The following is a 13,401-nucleotide window of genomic DNA, read 5'->3' on the forward strand; positions in this document are numbered from 1 at the left end:
CAATATTCCTTTCTTCCTTCCATGGGAAAGACACAAGGCTTGCAGGCCACAATGGCAACCTTTAGTGTTTAGAATTAGAAGAATACCACTCATAAGGCCCCTGGCCTCTACCAACAGGAACCTTACACACATTTGCTTTGTCCATCCATACCTCAAGCCTTCAGCACTCTTGTACATCCAAGAGATAACAGATATAGGTCTGATTCAACACCCCAGTGTTCTTTCCCTACCACACTCTGATATTAGCTGTTCTGAAACAATTCATGTCTGCAGCATCCTAGGGTCAGGTTGGTCAAGCACACAATAACCAGCAACTAGTCCAGGCCCAATCCTGTGATGGGGGCCCAAAAAACCCTCAGTCAAGGACTTATGCCTCAAATAAAGCTCACCAGTGATACTTTTTACGGTATCTCCTAAAGTCTCATGTGCTATACTTACCTGTGGACTCATCTATTAATGAACTCTCAGTTGAATGTGCTGTTAGGGAGTGGGCCTGGTTGGAAGAGGCGTCACTGAGGGGATGTACCTTTCTTTGAAGGTCTACCTCCCTCTGTAGCTCCTCCCTTTTGTCTTTGCATCTTGGCTGTCATGGGTTAAACTCAGGCTGGCTTTGAACTCCCAGCCACCTTGCCCCAGCCTCCCAAGTACTGGGATTATAGGCATACAGAGCCAAGCCAAGCTCAAAGTACTTTTGAAATGCCTCTACTTGTTTTAAGAGCATATGCCTAACCCAGCATAGTGGCACACATCTGTACTGTATAAGATTAATGCAAGAAAACAGCAAATTCAGCTAAGAGCCCAGGCTCAGTAATTTAGCAATTTGAAGAGACCTGGAATCCAAATTTTAAAAAAGGCTAAGGATGTAGCCCAATGCCTACAGGCCATAGGTTCCTTCCCCAGCACCAGGAAACAAACAAGTAACCTCATTAATAGCTATGTATCATGCTACCATACTTACTGATTTGGATCTGATCCATAATCCACCAGAACATCAACTAATTTCGTAAGGCCCAATAATGCGGCCACAAAAAGTGCTGTCTGCCCCAGGGAATTAACTGCATCAATGCAAATTCCTGCAAGGCAAATACAGAAGCAATGTAAATATCAGGAATCTTCCTGAAATCAAAGTAGGAACTTTACAGAAAAGTACCTTCTACTTTCATGAATTACTAGGAGCCTTAAAAAAAAAAAAAAATGGGCCGCGGGATCCCGCTCTGGCCTTGCTGACTGCCTTCTCTGCGCCTACTCTCACCCAGAGTGTACACTGCAGCTGCCAGCCTGGAGGAGTGACTTGGGCTGAGCCAAGGGACCCTACTCCAGCCTTGTGGACCGCCCTCTCTCACCCAGAAGGCACACCACAGCTGCCTACCTGGAGGAGTGAGTTTGGCAGAGCCGCAGGACCATGCCCCGGCCTTGCTGACTGCCCTCTCTCACCCGGAGGGCACTCCGCAACTACCCTCCTGGAAGAGGGAGCTGGGCTGAGCTGCAGGACACACTCCAGTCTTGCTGTCTGCCTTCTCTCACCCGGAGTGCACAGAGCAGCTGCCTCCCTGGAGGAGTGAGCTAGGCCCAGCCACGGGACCAAGCTCCAGCCTCGCTGACCGCCCTCTCTCACCCGGAGGGCACACCGCAGCTGCCTGCCTGGAAGAGGGAGCTGGGCCTAACCTCGGGAACCTGTTTCGGCCATGCTGACTGCATTCCATCACTGGAGGGCCCACAGTAGCTACACCAACTGAAGGAGGGAACTGGGTCAAGCTGGGGCTCCGGCCTTGCCTGCGAACTTCTTTCCACCTGGAGAGCACCAGCACTACTGCCACCACCTGTAGGAGGGAGCAGCCCTGCTGAGAAGGTTTGAGGCCTACCTAGGCCATGAGGGGGCCTTTGCCATCCAAGGATCTGGATGGTTATACAACATTCAAACCCCGGGAGAACATGAGATCCTTGCTGTAGGGGGTTGGGGGCCCACTGGGCTTGTGGCCACACTAGATTGGATTTAGCAGGATTTGGGATTGCCGGGACCACACCAGGTAGCTTTCTTTCCCTCAGGGGAGCTTTGCTGCCAGAGTGGGGAGCTGTGTGGATTGAGGAGGCTTTAGGTCTACCTGAGAGAAGCCTGGCAACCTTCTTTTAATTCAGAGCCTCCCTGCCCAAGGAGGGAGTTATGCTACCAGAGCAGTCCCAGGAGCCCAGGACATAGGAGACAATTTAAAACATGCCCAGGGGAAACTTTGAAACAACACTTGAAAAATACAAATATAAGAAAATGACAAAACGAAAGACCAAAATGCAAACATCCAGCCCATCCCAGGAAAGCCTAGGAGCCATGTACATAGAAGAAAATACATGCCATATGCCTGAAATATCTGAAATAATAGTAACCGAAATAAAGAAACAACTCCAGGAAGCTTTAAAGGAATTCAAACTAGAAATAATCTCTCAGGTAAAAGAAGAAATGCTAAAAGAAATGAACATAGCTAAAGAAGACACAGTTAAAAAATTGGAGGAACTAAACAAAAAGATAAAATCCCTGGATGAACAATATAAGAAACAAACAGAATACCTAAAGCAGATGTAAAGAGATATACAGGAAGTCAAAAATTCCATGGAAAGTTGTAAAAACCTTCATATTCTTCAATGAATATGAAGATAGAATTTCAGACCTCGAAGAAAAGATTGCAGCAAGTGAACAGGAAAGGAAAGATCTTCTAAAAATAACAAGTAATCAGGAAATAAAAATTCAATACCTGCAAGATGATGCAAAGATAAACAACATAAGGTTGATAGGGATAACTAAAAAAGAGGGGGACAATATAAACAATGTCAAGAGGATATTTAGAGAATAGCTGAAAATTTCCCAAACGTAACATTAGAAACTGATATGAGGATCAATGAAGCATATAGAACTCCAAATAGCCATAACCAAAATAAAACTACACCCAGACACATAATAATCACTATCCCAGAAATCAAACAAAAGAATAGAATATTAAAAGCTGTCAGAGAGAAAAGACAGATCACCTATAAAGGAAAACCTATCAAAATCACAGCAGACTTCCCAGCACAAACAATAAAGTTAAGAAGAGCATGGAGTAAAGTATTTCAGATCCTAAAGGAAAATGATTTCCAACCTAGACTGATGTACCCTGAAAAACTGTCCTTCAAAATCGATGGAGAAATAAAATACTTTCATGACAAAGAACAGCTGAAGAACTTCATGATCACCAAGCCAACCCTGTAAAGAATACTGAAAGACAGTTTAGATACACTTAGGAAAAAAACCACTAAACAAAGCAGACAATTAAACAGAACAGAAAGATAAAGATGAAACAGCAGAAAGACAACATGTCAACCATAAACCAACATATAACAGTTATTACCATTGATGTAAATGGTCTCAATGCATCAATTAAAAGAAACAGACTGGCAGAATGGATCAAGAAACAAAATCCAACCATATGCTATCTACAAGAAACACATCTAACCCAAAAGGATACTCACAGACTGAAAGTCAAAAGATGGAAAACAATACTTCATGCAATAGTAACCCTCAAAACAGTGGGGGTAGCTATTCTGTTTGCAGACAATATGGACTTAAAACTAATAATGATAAGAAGAGATAAAGAAGGTCACTACATACTGGTCAGGGGAAAACTTCAAGAGGAAGAGGTAACTATCTTAAATATATATGCACGAAATTCTAGAACACCCAGTTATATAAAACAAGTATTAACAGAAATGAAAAAACCAAATTAGCAGTAATACAATTCTAACAGGAGATCTTAACACACCATTGACACCAATAGACACATCAACCAGACAAAAAATCAGCAAAGAAATAAAAGAACTGAATCACACCTGTGAACAAATGGACTTGAAAAGACATATACAGAGTATTTCACCCAACAACAAAAGAATACACATTCTTCTCAGCAGTACGTGGGTCATTCTCTAAAACAGACCATATATTAACTGACAGAACATATGTAAATAAATGCAACAGCGTTGAAATTATCCCTTGCATGTTATCGGATCATAGCGCTATGAAATAAGAAATTAATGATAAAAGATAACTGCAAAAATCCCACAAACACATGGAAACTGAATAACACACTCTTGAGTAAGCAGTGGGTCACAGAGGAAATTAAAGAAGAAATTAAACAATACCTACAAACAAATGAAAACACAAATAGAACTTACTGGAATCTGTGGGATGCAATGAAAGCTGTCTTCAGAGGAAAATTTATTGCACTGAGTTCCCACATCAGGAAAACAGAAGGAATACAAATAAATAACCTGATGTCACACATCTAATATCTAGAAAAAGAAGAGCAAGTCAAGCTCAAAGCCAAAAGAAGAGAGAAACTTATGAAAAGCAGAGCAGAAATCAATGCAGTACAGACTAAGAAAACAATCCAAAAAAATCAATGAATCAAAGAGTTGGTTCTTTGAAACAATAAATAAAATCCATAAGCCCCGGGCCAACCTTATTTTAAAAAGGGAAGAAAAAGCTCAAATTCATGCAATAAGGAATGAAAAAGGCAAAATCACTACAGACCCTATAGAAATACAGAAGATCGGGACTGGGGATTTAGCTCAGCAGCATAAGCATCTGCCTTGCAAGCAGGCAGTCATGAGTTCGATCCCTAGTACCGATAAAAAGGAAAAAGACAAAAAAAAAAAAAAAAAAAAAAAAAAAACAGAAGATCAACACCTATTTTGAAAACCTCTGCTCACAAAGGTTTGAAAACTCAGAAAAAATAGACAGATTCCTAGAAGCATATAAAGTGCCAAAGCTAGGTTAAGAAGATGTAAAACTGCTGAATAACCCAATTTCTATTAATGAAAGTGCAAATGTAATCAAGTCCTTACCTACAAAGAATAACCCAGGCCCAGACGGATTCACTGCAGAATTCTACAAGAAATACAAAGAAGACCTAATGCCAACACTCCTCAAACTCTTCAATGAAATTGAAAGGGAAGCAATCCTTCCTAAATCGTTCCTAGAAGCAAATATTACTCTAGTACCCAAACCTGAGAAGGACCCAACTGTAAAAGAGAACTACAGATCAATCTCCCTAATGAACACAAATGCAAAAATCCTCCATAAAATATTGGCAAATAGGATGCAGCAAATCATCAAGAAGATTTTACACCATGACAAAGTAGGATTTATCCCAGGCATCCAGGGATGGTTCAACATACATAAATCAGTAACTGTAACCCACCACATCAATAAAACCAAAAGTAACAATCACATGATCATTTCTATAGATGCAGAAAAAGCTTTTGATAAGGTCCAACATTCATTTATGATAAGAACCTTGCAGAAAATTAAAATAGATGTTATTTACCTCAATATAATAAAGGCAGTCTATGACAAACCAACAGCCGGTATCAAACTAAATGGCTAAAAATTGAAGGCCTTTACTTTAAAATCAGGCACAAGACAAGGATGTCCCTTATCACTGCTCCTATTTAATATAGTACTGGAAATACTAGCCAGAGCAATTAGACAGGAGAGAGAAATAAAAGGCGTAAAGATCGGAAAAGAAGAAGTTAAATTATCACTATTTGCAGATGACATGATACTCTACATAGAAGATCCCTGAAACTCCATTGAAAGACTCCTAGATATAAATAAATTAATTCAGCAATGTGGCTGGATACAAAATCAATACTCAAAAATCAATAGCATTCCTCTCCACTAACAAGAAAATCACAGAGAGAGAAATAAGAGAAGCTATACCCTTCACACTAGCAACCCAAAAAAATGAAATATTTAGGAATTACTCTCACGAGACATGTAAAAGACCTATACAGGGAAAATTATAATACACTAAAAAATGAAATTGAAGATGATCTCAGAAAATGGAAAGACATCCCTTGCTCAAGGATAGAAAGAATAAATATAGTGAAAATGGCCATTCTCCCAAAACTGTTATACAGATTCAATGTAATCCCGATAAAAATAACATCAACATACTTCACAGAACTCGAGAAATCACTCCTAAAATTCGTCTGGAGCAAGAACAGACCTAGAATACCAAAGACAGTTCTAAGCAGCAAAGGTAAGGCAGGAGGCATCACAGTCCCTGACTTGAAGTTATACTACAAAGCAACTGTAGTAAAATCAACATGGTACTGGAACCAAAACAGAGCTGAAGATCAGTGGAATAGATTAGAAGATACAACCACAACTACAAACACACTCAACCACGTTATCTTTGATAAAGGGGCCAAACAGTCTCTTTAATAAATGGTGTTGGAAAAACTGGCTCTCCATATGCCGAAAACTAAAACTAAACCCATGCCTATCATATATTAAAATAAAATCTAAATGGATCAAAGATCTGAATATTAAAACAGAAACACTAAATCTATTGGAAGACAAAGTGGTAAAGAATTCATGAATAGTACTCAAACTGCATGGGAAATACTTCCCAGAATCATTAACTGAGATCACCTCTTATTAAAGTTTCTGCACGTCAAAAGAAATCTCCAGCATAGTGAAAAGAAAACACACAAACTGGGAAAAAAAATCTTAGTGAACTGTCCCTCAGACAAAGGACTTCTGTCTAAAACATATAAAGAATTTTAAAAAATCAGACCCCCAAAATTCAAAGACCCAATCCAAAAATGGGCATCTGAAATGAATACACAATTCTCTGATGAAGAATTACAAACAGCAAATAAATACATGAAAAAATGTTCATCATCATTAGTCATTAGAGAAATGCAAATTAAAACCACACTGAGATTTCATCTCACTCCTGAAAGAATGACCAAGATCAAGAAACCACCCACAACAAATGCTGGAGAGGCTGTGGGGAAAAAGGAACTCTCCTGCACTGTTGGTGGGAGTGTAGACTGTTGCAACCATTGTGGAGGTCAGTCTGGAGATTTCTCAGAAAGCTGGGATTGGAAGCTCCATTTGACCCAGCTATTCCACTTCTAGGCATATTCCCAGAAGAACTGAAAGTGCATCATACCACAGTGATATATGTGCACCCATGTTTGTAGCAGCACAATTTGTAATAGCCAGATCCTGGAAACAACCTAAATGTCCATCAACTGAGGAATGGATAAAAAAAAGTTGTGGTATTTTTATACAATGGAGTACTACTCAGCTATAAAAAATAATCACATGGAGATATTTATAAATAAATGGGCACAGCTTCAGACCATACTCATAAGTAAAATAAATCAAACTCACATGTATAAATACCAAATAGTTTCCCTAGTGTAATAAATGATAAGAATACATAAAAGTATGTGGTAATCATGATTCCCAATTATATTGGTTTGAAGTCATATAATGTTTTCACTCATTAATTGGAATGGTTTTAATTTGGGTTGTTCGATTTTATTGTCTGTGATACTACGAATAGCTATTTTAAAGAAAACAAGTCATCATAATAGCTAGTGCTTTAATATCATCTTCATCAAGCCATCAAGCTGTTGTTCATCTGTTTCCATTGGTTTTAACATGTTTTATCTTATTGTATTTTAATATATATGATAGTATAAACAAATTTTTTTATAGGCAAAGAGATAATATAGAAATCGTTGTTCGTTTTCTGTTAGCTGGTTCAAATACCCTGTATTCTCTTAAATGGTTTCACATCGTCTTGATATGTTTGATGGTATAGTATATGAAGTTATAACTCAAATATTTCAAGGAAAGACACTATGGTAACTACTATTATGTTAGGTTATCTGGTGGTGAAACACTATGATGTTTAAATTGTTCTGTTCTGACCTGTGTTATGTTGTTATGTCCTCTTTTATCTCAATCTCCCTTTTCCTTTTTTTTTAAATTAATTTTTATATCATTTTTTAATTAAGGGAAAAATAAATTTAAAAATAGCGGCATGTATTATAGTAACTTTTTGTTTTCCTATTAACCTGATTTGAACCCCTGTATTGCTCTTGTTTTGACTGATTTTACTCTATTCTGTTTTGTTTGATAGTATCAAGTTTGAGGGTATAGGCAACCACTTTGAAGGCAATAAGATTCACTATGATGCCCTTTCTGGTTTGACTATTATCTTCTTTTGAAGTCCTGTAAGATCTCCAATGTTTAGGTTTTATTTGTTTTGTTCAGTATTGTTTTGTTCAATTCTATTGTACCTGATGATATAGGCAACTCTTTTTAAGATAGCAAGAGGCATAATGGTAACCATTATTGATCACCTACTATTCTGTTTTTACATCATGTACTATGTCCATCCTTCTGTTCTGATTCTGTTTTGCTTTGTCACATTTGGTTTTTTTCTCTTCAAAAAAAGTAGTAAGAACTGTGGGAGTAATAAAACCCAAAAAGTGCAATTGTTATTGTAAAAAAGAGAGGAAAAGAAAGTGATTTAAAGGGTATAACTGCATGTATATTTAAGTGTGTGTTGTAGTTAGGGGTTGTACACAGAGAACAACTAGGATTAGGACATGGAGTTTATAATATTTTTATAATGGTCACTGGGATTTAACACAGGAAAATGCAGGAACTCTATCCGCAACACCAAAGACATGGATTATTCAGTCAAAAGCCTAAACTCCACGGCAATGTCCCACATGAGTCCAGATAAAAACCCAGAGCTCAGCACAATGCCTCCCATGAGTCCAACTGATCCAGAGCCCACAAGAAGGACTCACGCCAGTCTCTTTTATGGATCTATGCTGGGAAGACCCAAGGGTCAGCAGTGAAAGCCAGAAAGTCTGTGTCAGCAAGATGCAGGAACTGTGCTAGTGGGATGAGGGTTCTACGCTGGAGCCGAGAAGTCACACTCACAACAAAGACCGGGGCTGTCCTGAAAGGCACCACAGCTGTCCTCAGCAACATGAAGGCCCTGAGCTCCTCCACAACAAGCACAGTCGGGTACGTGCCAGAAAGCAGCGTGACGAGTTCATCCTGGAGACCAAGCAGCACACGTCTTCCCCCTCCGGAGCCAGGAAGCAATGCTCGATGTGAGGACCAAAGCTTCTCAGGAGAACCAACAGCTCAGACAGCAACTCATAGAACTCACAATGTCTCCTTAACACCTCAGCCCTCCCTTCTTCTCCACCTATTTATCCTGGCAACTTTTATCAGGTAGAGAATCTTCACTCAATGCCTTGCTGATGTAATCCAGCTGGCGTTAAGCTGACAACAAGTTCTCAATCCATAACAGTGTGTAAAATAGAAAACCCTACTACTAAGTTTTTATTGGATCATTGAACAGAACTGTTTGCAATCTCACTGTTTGAATGTCCACTTTGTATGCTTTAATTTTGTAATTTGAACCACTATTTCTAAGATGACAATATGTAATCTATTAACTAGTGATTTCTTAGTGTATATCTTTTCTTGAAATTCTGTATTACTTGTATCCTTTTACTGTCTTTTTTCTCTTTAAATAAAAAAAAAAATAAAAAGGAAACACACACACACACACACAAATGACACCAGCAATGGTGCCAAGTGCTTGTTATCCTAGCTCCTGGGAGGCTGGGCAGGAAGCAGGACTTTAAAACCAGTTGAGGAATTTAACTGGACCTTATCTCAAAATTTAAAAATGAAAATGGCTAGGGGTATAGCTCAGTGGTAGAGTACTTGTCTAACATAGTCAAAGCCCTGCATAATCCAGCATAGCAAAAGAAAAAGGAAAAGTCAGAAAATCACACCTTCTATTAGTTTCACACAAACACAAAACATCAAAGATCATGTAAAAGGCATCCCAGATAGTTGTGCAAGTAAATGCCTATAACCCAAGCATTCTGAGAGACAGAGGCAGGAGGATCATAAATTTGAGCCCAATCTACATAATTTGGTGAGATTCTGTCTCAAAAAAAAAAGTGTTTTTCTTTGGGGGGGGGTACCAGGGATCTAACTCACGACCACATACTTGCAAGGCAGGCACTTATGCCACTGAGCTAAATCCCCGGCTCTGTCTCAAAATTTAAAAAAAAAAAAATTTAAATGAGGATGGAAATGTCGCTCAGCACAAAGGCCCTGGATTCAAACTCCAATTAAAAACAAGCCCTGGGCATGGTGGTACACACCTGTAATCCCAGAACTCAGGAGGCTAATGAAGGCAACTGTAGCATGTTCAAGGCCAACCTAGACCACATAGTAAGTTCAAGCTTAGCCTGAACTACATAGGGAGAACCTGTCTCAAAAAACCCAAAACAAACAAAAAAGAAAACCAAAAATTTCAGTGGAATGAATTAAATGGTTCTTAGTCATAAAAATATATGAAAGAATTAATAATACCTATGTTGGGAGGACAATAATATAAAAAATTAATAGACTAGGCCATTTTACCTAGAAAATATCTCTAAACTATGGAGTCATTCAGCAAAGGAAAGGCACACAACAGACCAATTTCCATGCTATCATGGAAGTCCAAAAAAACAAAGAAACAAACAAAAACTATCAATAATTGCAATTACACTCTGGGAGGCTAAAGCAGGAGAGTCGAAAAATCAGAATCAACTTGATGTGATGCCAGTGCGAAACATAAAGTGAGTTCAAGGCTAGCCTGAACTGCATAGTGAAATCTTGTCTCAAATAAACTAAAAAAAGAAAAAAAAAACAAAAAGATCAATTTTAAATAAAGCAATAAAAATGTTAATTTTAGAAAAAGAGAAAAAAGAAAAAAATGATGATCACGCTGGATTTAGTAAAAATTTGTCTCCAAGTAAAACTGAGGATGGAGTTCACAAGAAAAAAAACTTCAGTTTTACTATGAGTAAACACCCTTTCACTCTAAAACCCACTGAAAGTAAGCTTTAAACTGTTTCATTCAGCATCACCATACCCACTACAATCAGTCTGAGATTAAGTCTATTTCTGTTGTGCAAGTACCTCAGCATTTCAAACAATATTATCTTTTTGTGAGGTTTTTGAAATTTTTACTTTCCACCCCACACTACAACACCTAGAGAATCCTGCCACTAGAGAATACTAGCACTAGTAAGGGTTGAAATGCTCCCAATTAACACATACTACACCCACATATTAAAAATATCACACACAGGGAAGAACTAAGAGCAAGCCTAAAATATATATACAAATTGGACTGGTCATCTTACAATATCCTTCAGTATTACTTCAACAGAAACAGAAGCCACTCAAACTGCATTCCTTCCTTCCTGCTCTCTCCAAGAAGACAGGAAAAACAATTATCAATGACATGTGGTGTAGGGAGTGGCGTGACTGTCTCACTGCTGCCACCTCATTTCCTTTTCCCTTGGGCGCCAACTGCATCTGCCTACATTACCCAAGATCCTCTCCTGTCTACCTCACATACCTGAATGAGACGGCAGCCTACCAGAGATCACCACATAGCCTCTTCCTGTCCCACCAGGCCGCCATTGTTCTATAAAAGCTGCAACCTCTTCCTGAATAAACGAGACTTGATTGGACTTCCTCAACTTGTCTCCGTCTCTCTCCCCTCTTGTCCTTTGCCCCACCCCCACCCCGTTCATCCACCAGGTGAGACCCACAGATTGACTGGCGGGCCGGATCAAGGTGGCAGTTGTACTCAAGCAACAACACCATGATGCAACTTGACACTCAGGAAAAAACACTATTCCTTGTGGTCTCTGGCACTCCACATGATCACAGCGACTTCTCTAGTAACATACTATAGAAATGACCCCTGACAAGGAAGGAGGCACTATGATGACTACTATTATGTTAGATTATCTGGGGATGAAACACAATGATGCTTAAATTGTTCGGTTCTGACCTATGTTGTTCTAATACAATGTCCTCTTTTACCTCAATCCCATCCTTTTTTTAAAATTAATCTATTTTTTCTTACATTTTTTTTCAATTAAGGGAAAACTAAATTAAAAACTAGCGGGACATATTATAGTAACTTTTTTGTTTTCCTATTAACCTGATTTGAACCTCAGTATTGCTCTCCCCATCTTGTTCTGTCTGATTATTCTATATTCTGTTTTGTTTGATAGTATCGTTTGAGGGTATAGGCAACCACTTTGAAGGCAATAAGATATACTATGACGCCCATTATAGTTTGACTATTATCTTTTTTTGAAGTCCTGTAAGGTCTCCAGTGTAGGTTTTATTGGTCTTGTTCTGTACTGTTTTGATCAATTCTATTATACCTGACGATATAGGCAACTTTTTAAAAAAATAGCAAGAGGCACAATGGTAACCATTTTAGACCACCTGATATTCTATTTTTACATCATGTACTATGCCTATCCTTTTGTTCTAACTGACTCTGTTTTGTTTAGCCACGTTAGGTTTTATTCTTTCCAAAAAATAATAAGAATTGTGGGAGTAAAAAAACCCAAAAAGTGTAGTTGTTATTAAAAAGAGAGGAAAGGAAGATGGTCTAAGGGATATAACTGCATGTATGTTTGAGTGTGTAGGATGGAAATCCATATTACTGAACTTTTGTTGGATCATTGATTAGCATTGTGCGCAATCTCATCGTATGAATGTTCACTTTACATGCTTTAATTTATAATTTGGACAACTATTTCAAAGATGACAATATGTAACCTATTAACTAGTGATATCTTACTGTATTTTTTTCCTTGAAATTCTGTATTATTTATACCCTTTTACTGCTTTATTTTTTTATTTTATTTCCTTTCTTTTTTTTCTCTTTAAGAAAAAAACAAGTGACCCTTGAAACTATAGACTTGCTGGTGTGCAGCCACCTTTGCTTCCTTCCTGAAATACACACATATCACGCTGATGGTCACTACCTCTGGGGACACCGGCTCACATAAATGCACACTTCTAGCTTCCCTGGAGGAAGCCTTTCCCTTACCAGACTTACAAAAAACCACTTTTCAACGCTCTTGCCTTTTTGAAAACTACTTCACGCTGGCACCTTCATTAACATAGCACCGCCAAACACCCAATCTCTAAGCCACTTACCTCTAATCAAGCCAGCCCCACTTCCGCCAGTTCTGCGCCACCAGCGCCATGCTGATGGCCAACCAGCGCGCTGCCAGGAACCACCCCTTGCACGCCTCAGTTGAGACCGCTGGACCCAGCCAAGATGGCGTCTCATGGAGAAAGGAAAAAAAAAATGGAAAGTGGACAGTGGAAGTCCCCACACAAAGCCAAAGGCTATGACGTCTGCACCTAATGTCCTATTATTTATTTATTTATTTTGAGTTTTAAATTTTATCCTGTGAGCAAAAAGACAGGCGATATATCCTGTTGGGGCTCCCATTCCCAATCAAGGAATTCGGAATGGAAAGAGACAATATGGCTGTGATTAAACAAATAATATAAAATATTATCCCCCTGCTTTAAACTTGTGTGGTTTCCCATTGTTGGGTTAAGGTCAAAGCTTTTCTACATTCATACCATGCCCTAGGCTCACTTTCCTCCACTTGAGCTCAACTACACACCCTGTGTTCCCAAGGGCTCCCTTG

General features: G+C 38.8%; 1 protein-coding gene and 1 non-coding gene across 2 annotated transcripts in view; both read right to left on the minus strand.

The window, feature by feature from the left end:
• The window catches only part of Tex14 (testis expressed 14, intercellular bridge forming factor), a 163,560-nt gene that overhangs the window by 93,580 nt on the left and 56,579 nt on the right, over positions 1 to 13,401 (minus strand). The window contains exon 3 of the mRNA XM_023564983.2: positions 959 to 1,073. Within this exon, the coding sequence (XP_023420751.2) occupies positions 959 to 1,073 (115 nt within the window). The remainder of the gene's footprint in view (positions 1 to 958; positions 1,074 to 13,401) is intronic.
• LOC111756822 (small nucleolar RNA U3) lies at positions 11,450 to 11,657 on the minus strand. The gene has a single exon (XR_002791232.1). It is a non-coding gene; the product is annotated as a small nucleolar RNA U3 (small nucleolar RNA).

The sequence above is a fragment of the Cavia porcellus genome, unplaced genomic scaffold (genome assembly GCF_034190915.1).
Source record: "Cavia porcellus strain 051 isolate PalLab524CR breed Dunkin Hartley unplaced genomic scaffold, mCavPor4.1 scaffold_6, whole genome shotgun sequence".
Taxonomy (NCBI): domain Eukaryota; kingdom Metazoa; phylum Chordata; class Mammalia; order Rodentia; family Caviidae; genus Cavia; species Cavia porcellus.